The sequence below is a fragment of the Drosophila rhopaloa genome, unplaced genomic scaffold, assembly GCF_018152115.1.
Source record: "Drosophila rhopaloa isolate 14029-0021.01 unplaced genomic scaffold, ASM1815211v1 contig_155, whole genome shotgun sequence".
Classification (NCBI taxonomy): Eukaryota; Metazoa; Arthropoda; class Insecta; order Diptera; family Drosophilidae; genus Drosophila; species Drosophila rhopaloa.
This window is the reverse complement of record NW_025335034.1, coordinates 6,375,573-6,390,566: the sequence shown is the minus strand read 5'-3', so window position 1 is coordinate 6,390,566 and position 14,994 is coordinate 6,375,573. Positions and strand designations below refer to the sequence as shown.

Genomic DNA, 14,994 nt, shown 5'->3' with positions numbered 1-14,994 from the left:
ATTTGGTAGGTCCGATTGATTGGCCAAAAATAAAACCCATAGAAAATCCCAACCTAGCTTAACAAACACCAAAGTTATGGCATTTCCGATCAATCAGTTAGTTACAAACACCAAAGTTATGGCATTTCCGATCAATCAGTTATATGGCAGCTATAGGATAAAGTCGGCCGATCCTTATGAAATTTGGTAGGTAGGATTGATTGGGCAAATATAAAACCCCGGCCGTTCCGACTTATATACTGCGTGCAAAGGAAAGAAGGCTGTGTGCAAAGTTTCAATTCGATAGTTTTAAAACTGAGAGACTAGTTTGCGTAGAAACAGACAGACGGACAGACAGACGGACATGGCTATATCAACTCAGGAGGTGATCCTGATCAAGAATATATACATATACTTTATAGGGTCGGAGATGTCTCCTTCACTGCGTTGCACACTTTTGACCAAAATTATAATACCCTCTGCAAGGGTATAAAAAGTACACACTGTAGAGTAAAGGTGTTACAATTTAGGACTTTATCTACGGCAAAAAGGAGCTCTTAAAAAATTAATTATTTCAATCGATTAAGCATCGAGCCTTTAAGTTCGATTTTTCGTTGAATTTTCCTTCCCTGCTTAGCAAACTTTTGACTGGAGTTATTATTACTGATGAAATAAAAAAGGCCAAAAGAACTTCGTATTTAACCAATTATAAAACCAACAATTTACTTCAGTTATTAAAGTTCAATTTTCTGAACTTCCTGACAGTCCCGATGAGAGGGGAGGGCAGCGAGAATTTTTTTTTCGAAAATGTAGATGTTAAGAAAAATTGATAAAGATAAAACAAAAAGTCCGACCCATTCGATCTGAGCATCCTATTTTTGTTTATTTTGATATATCGATTGAAACAATTTCTGATTTTTTAAGAAAATCAACTATAAAATTTCATGTCCCGGGGCCCGGTGTGGGTCTCGACGGCCCTGCTTTCTGATTAAGACAATCACACTAAATATTTTTGTATGGTACCCTTTTTTTAATCGTTTTTTGCTTAATAATAACCGTTTTCCCAAGTTTATAAAATCCGTATAAAATTTATTTACGGGGGGATCGTTAATTGTGTACTAATGTGTGTATTTTTAAAAGTACAGTTTATTGGTCAGTTTTACCAACTCGTTCAAATTGGGTCGATCTCTAACGAACCTATCTTTAAAGCGTGTATGGGAAAGTTCACAATGGTTATCTTTTAAGGAAAATTAAATATTAATGACCGAGATCTGTTAACCAGAAGATAAACAAGAAAGGAAAGCTATCTTCGGGCGGAGCCGAAGTTGATATACCCTTGCAGAATATTCTGTAAATTATTAGACCCAAAAACTGGACACACTTTTTTTTTCTTATGCAATTTTTCGCGCTGAATCCAAATCCTGTGCCAAAATTGCTCCAGCTTTTTGATGTTTTTAAAGTTAGGAAGTTAGGATTTTTTATGAGTATTAAGAGTGCATCATATGAATAACACAAGTCAAACTAATTTTAGAAAATCCCGGACCCAAAAACTGGACCCACTTTTTCTCATGGAATTTTTCGCGCTGAATCCAAATCCGGTGCCAAAATGGCTCCAGCACCCAGATATATTCTAACCTAAAAGTGTGAAAATGGAACCCCTTAACGCCCAAACCAAAATAAGAATAGTTATTTACAGAAACTTTACAGTTCTAATCGTATTTAAAAAACTAAAAAAGAATTTTAAAGGTTAGGATGTGCATTTTGAGGTAAAATTGGTGCTAAGTTCAAAAAAATGTATTATCGAATATATAGCTTGTTGAAACCCAAACACCAAAGTTATGGCATTTCCGATCAATCAGTTATATGGCGGCTATAGGATAAAGTCGGCCGATCCCAGCCGTTCCGACTTATATACTGCGTGCAAAGGAAAGAAGGGTGTGTGCATAGTTTCAATTCGATATCTTTAAAACTGAGAGACAGACATGCTTATATCAACTCAGGACGCGATCCTGATCAAGAATATGTATACTTTATAGGGTCAGAGAGGTCTCCTTCACTGCGTTGCACACTTTTGACCAAAATTATAATACCCTCTGCAAGGGTATAAAAAAAAAATAGGCAATAATAAAAAAACAGGCGACAATCCTACTTTTTTACGTACTTTTTTTAATTCAGTTATAGCGGAAAACAAAACATTTATTTCTGGAATAAATTGACTATTTAATTTCAGAAATTAGTGTAACTATTCAGGCCTTATAAGCCCACACAAAAGTGTATATCTTTAATAGGAAGGCAACTTTTTATGGGACGATGAAAATTCATAACAATTAGAATCCAAATTCGGTTTATTTATTTAAATATATATATTCATATGTCTTACATGAAAATAAAGTGATTTAATTTTATTTATCCTTAGATTTTTTAAGTGATTGCTGCACGCGGTAATTGACTGTCACGAACTTCTTCTATTCAAATTTTAAATATAGCTTTTTTTTAGCCATTTCGATAAGTTCGATAATTAACTGGCATCACTAGTTTAGGCGGTAGAGGTGCAAAAACATCGATGTATGGACCCATCGATGTTCTCGATGTTTTTCACCCAAAACATCGATGAAACATCGATGTTTTTAAAAATTAAAAAAATATTTTTTTAAATTATTAAAATGCACACTTGTGGTTGTATTAAAAATAGAAAAACAAAACATTTATTCACTGGTTTCAAAAAAGGAGATCATTTCTTAAATTAAGCTAAACATTTTTTAAAAAAATGTGGTTTTTGTTAATAAACATAAGTTGGTCAACAACATCAGCCTTTAGGCGCGTCCTGCGGTCAGAAATAATTTGCCCCGCCTTGCTGAAGGCTCTTTCTGACTCGCAGGAAGTGGCAGGGACACATAGAAATTTTTTTGCCACTTCTTTCTGCCGTTTTACGTACCTCTCCTTTGCCTTTTTCTCTTGATAGTGACGTCACTGAAACATCGATGGTTGAAAAAAAACATCGATGATTTAGAAAAATTTCAAAAACATCGATGCATCGATGTTTTCATCGATGTTGCTGCACCTCTATTAGGCGGTCGCTTGGGCGCCAAATGCAATCGGGAGCTATCGATAAAGATAAAAGCAGAGCAGTGTTGCCACAGGCGCCTCAGCAAGCCTCCATCGTGCCACAAAAATTCCATAAAACTTTGGATAAACCAAGCAAAAATCAAAAAATTAACTGAATCGCCACCACCCAACATCGATCAGACCCCAAAAAAAAAGTCGCGGAGAAAGCGGATTTAAAAGTGCAGTGCGCGAATTTGCGACCCTTTGGCAACCCAGCCAGTTGTTCTGCTCTTTTTTAGGCGGCCGCCGTCGCGTGAAGACTGAAGAGAAAATCGTGGTTTCCGCGAACGCTTGTGTTTCGTTTCACTTGGAATCAGACAGGATAAGATGGCAGCGGATCAGGCTCAGTTCCAGCAGCTCCTGGTGTCTCTTTTGTCCACGGACAACGACGTGCGCCAGCAGGCGGAGGTAAGTCACATTATTCTATGCCTTGGGGTGGGGCGGGGGATCGCCGTAAAACATATTGCCTCGAATTTTCGATGCGCAATTCGCAAATGTGCATATAGAACACACGGCGGATTTCGGGGGCCAGCTGCCATCTATAAGATATTTCCCCAGACCCAGGCATGCGAATCTTTTGGCCGAAATTTCTGACGAATCTGAATCATCGTACAAAACGTGTTTTCGCCCTCCGCTTTGCTGTCGACATTCGCATGTGTGCGAGGGAGAGCGACATACGACGGACAGTGCGAGGAAGCAAGCAAACGAGGCAAAATCGAAACGAAATTGTACAATTTGCATGGCCGCCACATGATTTTCCACTGGAACACCGCCGCCAAACGGAAACAAAGAGCAGGTGCGAAATCCATGACACACGGTCTGGGAAATGCAATCTGTCTGTCGGTTGATAAGGCGGTCGGATTCCGTTGTTTCGTTCCGGCGCCACATGGCACCGCCCCACCCACCGCACCCCACCCACTCCGCTGACCTTGGGAAGATGGCAGGCATGGTACCGCCGCTTCCACTTACCCTGATGGGGTAACAGTTCCCAAAGCGGACTCACTTTTCATCGTTACCGAAGCCTTAGTCAAATTCGATTTTCTTTAAAAAAGTTGTATCCTCCTATGAGAAAATACAATATAGTTGATCAGTCCTACAATTTATAGTTATATAAATAAATTCATCATTAAATATTTTATACAATGAAATACATATATTCACGGTTATCACTCCTGTTTTCACCATCGATTTAATCGTGATCAAATCAAAGAAAACAGTACCCAGTGCTAATGATATTTAAAACTCACAATTATTCAGAGGTAAAAATACCACAAATCAAAAACCATAATAAACATCCAAAATACTCTACAATACAAAGTGCAATATAAATAACACCTTATTCCCAACACATAAATAAATAAATTTCAATTTTTATTAACTTAAAAAAAGACATATAAATATTTTCTATAAAAATCACCTCACAGTGATCTGCTTCTGAAGTTATATTAAAATTTTTTTTTAGAATATTAAAATAACTTCAAACTAAATTAATTAAATAACATGTACCTAGAGTACTAAAATATGAACATTTCTGTACTTTAGCTACACTGAACATATATTTCGACTTTATTGACTGTATAAACTCTGTTTGTAAGTTTATAACCTGTGAAATAAAATAAAATATACACTTTTGTTATATGGCAAATTTATCTTATCGCTCGATGAGTGCAAGACTGTCAATACTGTATATATTGTAAGCAATTCTCCGTTGCGGATATTGTGAGTAATAAAATTAATAATTAGTCTAGAATCCCGTACATAACGAATTTTCGGTAAAATATTTCTCTTGAATTGTATTTTCTGTGGTTCATAGGTTTTGATACCTCGTATACATTTTGGGCTTATTCTTATATGAAAAAAAACTCAATCACAAACCACTAACTCAAGGGGGTCCCATTTCTATGTATTTTTCGATACCAGGAAGCATACAACAACCTTGCAAGGGAACTGAAGGTGACGCACCTCCTGGGCAACATCCAAAATGGCCAGCAATCGGAGGAAGCGCGACAGATGGCCGCCGTGCTTCTGCGACGTCTGTTCACCACCGAGTTCGCGGAGTTCTACAAAGAGGTAAGCAAAAACAGCCTCAAAACTCCGCCTGAAACTCTTTCTAATAATCCCCCCTCTCAGATTCCCGCTGAGTCGCAAAACCAGCTGCTTCAGCAGATCCTTCTGGCCGTGCAGCAGGAGGTGACTCCGCAGTTAAGGCGTAAGATCTGCGAGGTGGTGGCCGAGGTTGCCAGGAATCTTATTGACGAGGAGTGTAACAACCAATGGCCGGACATCCTGCAGTTCCTCTTTCAGTGCGCCAACTCGCCGACGCCCCAACTGCAGGAATCGGCACTGCGGATCTTCTCCAGTGTGCCTTCGATATTTGGAAATCAGGAAACTCAGTACATCGATCTGATCAAGCAGATGCTGGCCAAGAGCATGGACGCTAGTTCTGACCCGGAAGTCCGCGTGCAGGCTGTGCGAGCCGTCGGAGCTTTCATTCTCTACCATGACAAAGAGAAGGAGACGGCCATCTACAAGCACTTTGCGGATATGCTGCCTCGCATGATCCATATAACTGGGGAGACAATCGAGGCCCAGGACGATCAGAGTCTGCTGAAGCTCCTCATCGAGATGACCGAGAACTGCCCGAAGTTCCTGCGCCCCCAGTTGGAGTTTATTTTTGAGGTCTGCATGAAGGTGTTTAGCTCGCAGGACTTCGAGGACAGCTGGCGGCACCTCGTCCTGGAGGTTATGGTCTCGCTTGCTGAGAACGCCCCTGCGATGGTGCGCAAGCGGGCGGATAAATACATCGTGGCTCTGATTCCGCTGATACTGCATATGATGACCGATTTGGACGAGGACGAAAACTGGTCCACCGCGGATGTGGTCGATGAAGACGATCACAGCGACAACAACGTAATCGCCGAGTCCTCGCTAGATCGCCTCGCCTGCGGTTTGGGAGGAAAGGTGGTTCTTCCGCACGTAATGAACGCTCTGCCGGCTATGTTGGGCCATGCTGATTGGAAGCATCGCTTCGCCGCCCTCATGGCCATTTCGGCTATCGGTGAGGGCTGCCACAAGCAGATGGAGGCCATTTTAGATGAGGTCATGTCCGCAGTCTTGAACTTCCTGAGAGATCCCCATGCCCGCGTTCGCTACGCCGCCTGCAACGCCATCGGCCAAATGTCCACTGACTTTGCACCGACCTTTGAGAAGAAGTTCCACAGCCAGGTAAGTTTTATTTGAATTATCCCAGAATTAATTTATTTAATATTAACCGTTGGGGGTTATATACCTAATTTATGTATTGTTTTTTGTTTAACAATTAACATTAAAAGAAATCCCCAATTTATCCCCGTCAATACAATATTCGTATAAAAATTATGGTATTATTAGATCATTAAGCATATTTTCTGATCTTTGTGTTATTTGTATATTTAATTGTTTTGATATATATTTGGCAGAAGTTAATTGGAAATCTGTCTACAGTTTGGTGTCTTTAATGCGATATTTACAAACAGACAACACGAACAATATGTAAACAAGGTATTACGTGTAAATAAACAAGACTGTTGTAAAATATTTACTTTTTTCACACGAGCCTTACTATTTCAAATGCAAGACATGTGTTTATTTTTCGTATTAAACTTTTTTTTATTAAAAAAAATGAAATATTTATTTAAGGTTCAGAATTTTAATATTATATATTTAATTAGCCTGTAAAAGTTTTTGTAAAAAAGTTATAAGCATATTTCCCATTGTTTTCCAGGTGATTCCTGGTTTGTTGTCCCTCTTGGATGACGTGGATAATCCCCGAGTGCAAGCGCACGCCGGTGCCGCTCTGGTAAACTTCAGCGAGGACTGCCCGAAAAACATACTGACACGCTACCTGGACGGGATTATGTCCAAGCTGGAGACTATTCTAAACTCGAAATTCACTGAGCTGGTGGAGAAGGGGAACAAGTTGGTTCTGGAGCAGGTGGTGACCACCATTGCTTCAGTGGCGGATACCTGCGAAGCAGAGTTCGTGGCCTACTACGATCGCCTTATGCCATGCCTCAAGTTCATCATCCAGAATGCCAACTCGGACGATCTACGCATGCTGCGTGGCAAGACTATCGAGTGCGTCAGCTTGATAGGATTAGCGGTGGGCCGGGAAAAGTTCATCGGCGATGCCGGCGAGATCATGGACATGCTGTTGGTCAACCATACCGAGGGAGGAGAGCTAGCTGATGATGATCCGCAGACCTCCTACCTGATCACTGCCTGGGCCCGCATGTGCAAAATCCTTGGCAAGCAATTCGAGCAATATCTGCCCGTCGTTATGGGTCCCGTGATGCGAACAGCCACCATGAAGCCCGAGGTAGCGATGCTGGACAACGACGAGGTGGAGGATATTGAGGGAGATGTGGACTGGTCTTTCATTAATCTTGGAGAGCAGCAGAACTTTGCTATTCGCACCGCAGGCATGGATGATAAGGCTTCCGCCTGTGAGATGCTGGTCTGTTATGCTAGGGAACTGAAGGAAGGATTTGCCGAATACGCCGAGGAGGTGGTGCGTCAAATGCTGCCCATGCTTAAGTTCTACTTCCACGACGGTGTCCGCACAGCGGCTGCTGAGTCGTTGCCTTACCTTCTCGACTGTGCAAAGATCAAGGGTCCGCAGTATCTGGAGGGAATGTGGTTGTTCATCTGCCCGGAGCTGCTAAAGGTGATCAACACGGAACCGGAGCCAGAAGTGCAGTCGGAGCTGCTGAACTCGTTGGCCAAATGCATTGAGACCCTGGGACCTAATTGCCTTAACGAGGATGCCATGAAGCAGGTTCTGGAGATTATTAACAAGTATGTTTTGGAGCATTTCGAGCGGGCTGATAAACGTTTGGCGGCCCGCAACGAGGAGGACTACGACGACGGCGTTGAGGAGGAGCTCGCCGAGCAGGACGATACTGATGTTTACATCCTTTCCAAAATCGTAGACATCACACATGCTCTTTTCCAGACGAACAAGGCACAGTTCTTGCCCGCCTTTGAACAGGTGGCTCCGCACTTTGTCAAGCTTCTGGAGCCCAGCCGACCTGTCGCCGATCGTCAGTGGGGCGTTTGCGTATTCGATGATCTGATCGGTAAGTAGGTTGGCATAGTTATCTGAAAATCTTCGTATTTTGTACCATATATGTAATAGTGGAGTGTTTTTAAGCTTTTCCCAAAATTTGTTTTGTACACATTTTGAGTTGACTTTAAATTAACAAACTCTTTCTTCGTTTCTTGGCAGAATTTTGCGGACCTGCTTGCGCTCCTTACCAGCAGATTTTTACGCCAGCTCTGCTGCAGTACGTGGGCGATAAGTCCCCGGAAGTGCGCCAGGCCGCTGCCTACGGATGCGGAGTGCTCGGCCAGTACGCCGGCGAGCAATTCGCACTCACGTGCGCCCAGATCATTCCACTACTGGTGCAGGTCATCAACGATCCCAAGTCCCGCGAAATTGAGAACATCAATGCGACAGAGAATGCGATCTCGGCCTTTGCCAAGATTCTCAAATACAACAAGTCGGCGCTGACCAACGTGGACGAGCTGATCGCAGGATGGTTCTCTTGGCTGCCGGTGTCTGAGGATCCGGAGGAGGCAGCCCACATCTATGGCTACCTGTGCGACCTGATCGAGGGCAACCACCCGGTAATCCTTGGGGCCAACAACTGCAATCTGCCGCGCATCGTCTCCATCATCGCTGAGGCCTTCTGCACCAAAGTGTTGGATGCGCAGAGCGCCACCGGCACACGCATGCTCACCATCGTCAAGCAGGTGGAATCCAATCCGGACGTGATGGCCGCTTGTGCTAGCACCCTCAGCCCAGAGCAGCAACAGGCCCTGCAGGATGCCTATCGGGAGTTGGCAAACGTGCCGAACGCCTAAGGGATCGGAATACCACGCCTCTCCAGACCCAATCCAGTCCCGGCGACCTTGGCAAGGAAGGAAGGATGGAAGCTTCAGCTACTCGTTATCATTATTTTTCATCTGACCGAAATTGTCGTCGCAAATGCATTATAAACTATACGTTAAAAACATACATACACGCATACTTATATTTATGTGTACGATAGAGTTATCCGGGTATATAATTCTATATATATTGTGATTTCAATCAAAAAATCTTCTCCCGAAGACAAAAGTCTGCCCCTCGTTAGAATTTGACATGTTGTATGAATCGGTTCCCAATGCCATCGCAACCACACACAAATTCCAATAGATTATTTTCGTTACTCAATTTTTCATATGTTTATACATATGTGTGTATATTCGGCCCACACGGCCGCCCCTCTCCCTGCAAAAAAAAACAGGATGTGAACCTTGTCCGAATCGAACGAAATGTAATTTTGTGCATTCAAATCAGAGTCCACAAAAATATTTAAAGGAATAACATTTATTGTATTTTAAAAATGATAAAAAGAACGAAATAAATAACACGTAAAACGAAATTTTAATTGAAACCGAGTCTGCGTTTTTTAATTGCTTTCGCACGTATCATAAATACATATCTCAGACCTTTGATGTTCTTCCAGTCGCCAGCATTTCATATAAATATGCGCTTAGTTAAATCCATGGCACGTACACGTTACTTTTATATTTTGTTCAATCAATGCTTATACTCAATTGACGTGGGCGGAATTAATTGATCCTCAAAACCCAAAAAGGTCTTAAGCGAGTTAAATTAATGTTTATAATTCAATTTTTAATTTTGGAACAATTATTGGGTACGGACAGCCACCTTTCTTAGATCCTAAACATTTAAGTTAAAAAAAATATATATATGGGGTTGGGTGATTTTTAATTACTGTTCTTTCTTTAATAATTTTTCACTACTTATAACAAAATTGAACTTGGCGGGAATGTTAGGTAGGGCTTTGGGAAATTGTTTGACATCCTCTGATTTTGGGGATAGCACCTGTTCGGCAGGAAAAACTGCACGATTGGCTTTCCTAAGCGAGGACCTTAGATGATGAGAATATAAAAATAAGAAAGATTTGCCAAGCTATTAGACTCCATCTCAAAAAAAACAAATGGAACATTTAATAATATTCGAATTGCAATGTTTGATTTTTTTATGATATTAAATTCGAACAAGAGTCGTACGACTGTCTGACATACAAATAATGCATTGGTCACCCTGAACATGTATAGGCCTTCTAAACAGCTGATGGCATATTCAAGGAAAATAAGCGAATCAAAACAAAAAGTGTAAAAAACTCTTAACATTCCATGGCTCGAATAAAAAGAATTTAAATACAAGTTGACATAAAAATCAATTCATTTGATAAGCAGGAACAAAGAAATCGTCATATTAAATTGATGACGAAATACTTATTAGAAGAGAACGTGTCCATTAACTTGATGATTTATCTAGTGATGACTTAGTGGGCAAAGTGCATAGATCTGTATCAATCGGACAGACTTTCGCAGCACCTCTCAGTCAGACATAAAACCCAAAGGTGAGTGCAACAGGTGGGCGTGAAAAATCCGCGCGAAGGCGGAGAAGCGGAAGCAATTTCGTTGGCCACAATTCAATTTCGAGCAGCTGCCCCACTCTATTTGGGAGGAAGGAAGATGAAGAGGCTGTCTTCCGACCGATTGTATGACGCATTTTGACCACAAAAGGTGGACATCACTGGCCCTTTTAGTTGACTTTCGTTTCCCGCCACGTCAGGATGAATCTCTGCCAGCAAGTGGGTTTCCATTAAAATCATGAAAAATCAAGATGTATTAAAGGAATATTGTGAAACATTTAATGTGGTCTCCATCATATATCATTTGGACTATTGAAATCCAATGAATTCATAAATAAGTAATTTAAAATCTCTAGAGATTTCGGTAGCTTTTCGCCCATTTTAAAACAATTTAATAAGATTATGAATTCTTACATTACAAAGAAAGTTATCAGGTATTTATACAAATATGTGCATTTTTACATTACGAAGAAAGTTATCAGTTATTTATGGAAATATGTCTTTAAAATTGTTAAAACAATTTTAGAGGTAGGAGTCACTAAATTTACCTCAAAAACATAACAGGGCTTATATCCACTAAAGCTTTCTGCTCATTTCTCAGAATAAAAATGATTTAGAAGAGGTTTAATGTTTGCAGTTGATGACATGCATTTAATAAATATTTTGATTTTCCGGTTAGAAATAACGAAATAACGAAACGAAATAATAGGTTTTAGAATTTATGTTTATCCCCTAGATATTCAAAGCCGTAATGTCGGAGGAGAAGGAATTCCTGGAAGCCTATGCCGGCATCAAAGAAGCCTACAAAGCGGCGATGACCCAGGTTGAGGTGGCCGTCAGCCATGAGGAGCAGGAATCCCAGGGACAGGCCATCGAGGCCTATGAGTTGGCCCTAAATATGATAGAAGACACTTTCGGCATTCCCGTAGGTCTTCCGGATGAGATTGATGCCGTGCAGACCGAGTGGAACGATGCCTGTGCGCTTATACAAAAACTCAAGAGCGCAAAGACGGAAGTCAGCTACCATCTAAAGGTTTTGCGATCCCAGAACCAACCCATTGATGACACAGCCCTGGAGGCCAGAGAGGAAAATCGAACGGAAGTGGATGCAAAGAAACCTTTGCTGGCGGAGAACCCTTCCACGCATTACGACATAGCCAATGCTAGCGGAACACCAAAAACTTACAGAGAGCTAGCTGCAGGATTGAGGGAGCTTTTGGCGGTTCGGGATTCCCATGCCTTGCTGGATGAGCTCTTCAGTGCCCAGGTGAAAATCTACCGAATTGAAGCCAGCGGAACTGTTACATCTATAGGTGGGGCGTCCACTATGTCGCTGGTTATGTGCACCGTGGGTGGTGAGTGGAAGTACCTCAGTGGCATCTACTTCATCCAATGCTCCATGCCGAATGAAGAGACCGGAATGATTTGGCTCTACCCTCTGGTTCCCTCGATCACCAACTGTTATCGCACAGAGTATGGAGCCTTCATCTTCCCTGACATGGAGTGCCAGCAACCGGGAAATGCATTTGGTTTAATGCTGACGAAGGAGGGCCAGCCTTCGCTGAGAACGGAGGAAGATTTGCAGGACCTCCAACAGTTCTTCCTCGACCTATTAGAGGCTGTACTGGCTGGTACGGTGGAGCAGTTGAAATCTCCGACCTCCCAACGTGCTGGTTTTGCTTCAGATTCCGCTTCCGGTTCGGAGCAGGTGTCCAGACACATTGTGGGTGCGGCCGATTTCATTGCTCGAAATCTGGTGAAGGGCGCCGAGAAGACGGGAGGCCTCATGCTCAGGAGTACCCCGTATCTTATTTCCAAGATGACGCCAGCCGCCACCGATGCTCCCACCCAAGTGCCCAGCTCTGTCCAGACTTCAGGTAACATAAGTGCCAAAGATAAAAGAAACATATTAACATATTATTTAACAAGAAAATACGTATTTGCACAGGTATCGAGTTTATTCGCTTTATAACTGATATTTTCACCATTAAGTGAAAAGGATTTAATATTACAAATATTAACTACCTTTTTTAGAAACATTAACTTTCACTAACAAATTGTAATATTGAATAGAAACGATGGTATTTAGACCTCTAATTATAATGAAGCACGTAGACAATTTATTTTTGCACTTTTTATTTTTAATTTAATGACATTTAAAGAATATAGCTTAGTTTTTTTATTTAAAGTCTTTTTTAAGAATCTCAAAATTGCAGTGCGTTGATAAAAAAATGGTTTCAACATAACTTTAAGACCCTAGTTTCAAATAAAAACTATAATTATTTAAAGTATTTGCTAATAACTGATCTAATTCCAACTGTAATATTTGCATATTTATGTAGTTGAAGTGGCTCAGAAGGTGACGCATGCGGCAGCCGGAATGACTGGTTGGATAGCTGGAAAGGTGGGCACTGCTTCGATGGCAGTGGGTCGCTACCTGGCGCCTCACATCCAGGAGCAGGGCTCCAAGCTGCTGCAGAAAGGATTCGGCTACGACAGCAGTGAGGCGAATAGCACTATGGAGGGAGCCTTCACCATCGCAGCCGGAGCCGTCGAAGGTGTCAGCACCGTATTCGATGGCCTTGAGACATCGGCCAAGATCCTCGGTTGCAGCCTGAGCCAAAACTCCGTCAAGATAATTGAACACAAGTAAGTTTATCTGAAGTCAGTAATAATATAGGGCAAGGAAATGCTTACTTCTGTTGCAAAATTTATTTATTTTTGGGGTAAACAATTATTTACTTGAACTCGTTCAAACTATGACATCGTATTACATACATATGTGGTCGAGTCTCTATGCTGAATCGGAGCAGGATAACTAGCGATCGAAAATAAGAGAAAAGTTATTATTTTTCCCCTCTGAGACTTAAGTTTTTAAAAACGCAAAACCATTGAATTTTTTCCAAGTTAGTATGTCAAATTTCTAGTGTTTTTCAAAGGATGCATTGACTTTTACTGTATAGATCCAGATTTCTGTCGTGATTCTTTAAATATTAAAGAAAATAATAAATATCTAGTTAAGAAGAAACAAGAAAGGAAGCAAACTTCAGCAATCCGAAGTTTATATACCCCTGCAGTTATTACAAATCGACTACATTTCGATTTCAATATTACTAAAAACAATGAAGCTATGTCAATTTTGGGCTGCATTTTGCCATGGCAGGTATATGACATTGTTGTCCGATTTTTATTTAATTAAAACCGTAATTTTATAATGTTTAAATATTACCAAATCTCAAAGAACAAAAAAAAATTAAAAACGACAAAGTTATAATTTTTTAAAAAAGCTTTATGATATAGTCGCCCGATCCGGCTCGTTCCGACTTTTATACTACCTGCAATAGAAAGACAACTTTTGGGAAAGTTTCAAGCTTTTTTTCCTTTCTTGTTAACATTATTAATGAAGATAATACCGAATATTTTATTTTCCTTAAAAATATTTTCCTGAAACAATTTTTAACTGTTCATGTTTAATTGCAGATATGGACAGCCGGCGGGAAATCTGGCCAGTGGCACCTTCGACACGGTGGGAAACGTTTTTGTGGTTAGCCAGAACGTAAACTACATTACTCCCAAGGGGATCGCCAAGAAAATGGTCAAACGTACAGGAGAAGCCGTGGTTAGCGACTACAAACGGGACTTGCGTAGATCGGAATCTCACTATATAAATGCAGGAGCACTCTATCCGGATTTACGGGCTTTAAAGGAATGAGGGCCGAAACCAAAGATATAATTCATATATTGTAATCGTCGATACTGACATGATATATATATATGCCACTTGTAGCTTTTTTAGGGGTTCCTTAAAGAAAATCTCATATTTTAATTTTGTTATATATACCTAAAACGGTTACTCTTATGATAAAACCAATTGTTGTGTGATTTCTTTACGAATTCAGAAATGATTTATTATTTGTCAGATAAAGATATTAAATAAAAAAATTAATTTTTTCAAGATTTTAAACGTTTACTTTATTTTAAAAAAAAATTACCAGAAACAATAAACATTTTTTTGAAATCGCCAAATTTACAAATATAAATCTTCTCCTTGAAATTTTCAATACATGCTTATCAAGCATGAAAACTAGTCTCTGCCAATCAGTCACTTTTTTAAATTTAATTTTTCAAGTCATTTATAAGTTCTTCCTTAGTCGGTGACCTAAAATTATTACACTATCTTACACCAAAAATTAACATTAATAAACTTTTCTAAGAAATTTAGGAAAAATAACAGTTTTGAGTTAATTTTGAACCTCAATATAAGGCGAAGGGACTTATGTTTTTCCAATTTGTTACCAACTTGAGATAATACAAGAAAATGTAGGTAGTTCAAACAAAATTTGTATGGGAAATGAGGTACTTGAATTCAATCACCCATAACTCCATTAAATAAAATCTTAAAACTGCTTTCAAAGAA

General features: G+C 40.4%; 2 protein-coding genes across 4 annotated transcripts; both read left to right on the top strand.

Moving 5' to 3' along the window:
- The first annotated feature begins 3,107 nt into the window (after positions 1-3,107).
- LOC108038576 (importin-5) lies at positions 3,108-9,563 on the top strand. Its single transcript, XM_017115405.2, has 5 exons — positions 3,108-3,492; positions 5,005-5,154; positions 5,215-6,309; positions 6,848-8,201; positions 8,351-9,563. The coding sequence occupies exons 1-5, from the start codon at positions 3,412-3,414 to the stop codon at positions 8,986-8,988; spliced, it is 3,318 nt and encodes a 1,105-aa protein (XP_016970894.1). The 5' UTR covers positions 3,108-3,411; the 3' UTR covers positions 8,989-9,563.
- Positions 9,564-10,283: 720 nt separating this feature from the next.
- On the top strand, positions 10,284-14,534 carry LOC108038577 (protein spartin). 3 transcript variants are annotated; one of them, XM_017115407.2, is made up of 4 exons: positions 10,284-10,562; positions 11,314-12,454; positions 12,920-13,226; positions 14,058-14,534. In XM_017115407.2, exons 2-4 carry the CDS (start codon positions 11,329-11,331, stop codon positions 14,287-14,289), a joined length of 1,665 nt encoding a protein of 554 aa, XP_016970896.1. In that variant the 5' UTR covers positions 10,284-10,562; positions 11,314-11,328; the 3' UTR covers positions 14,290-14,534. The 3 variants fall into 3 exon arrangements, with proteins under 3 accessions (XP_016970896.1, XP_016970898.1, XP_016970895.1); XM_017115409.2 differs by having other exon boundaries at positions 11,294-12,454; XM_017115406.1 differs by lacking the exon at positions 10,284-10,562 and adding an exon at positions 10,779-10,796.
- Positions 14,535-14,994: the final 460 nt, after the last annotated feature.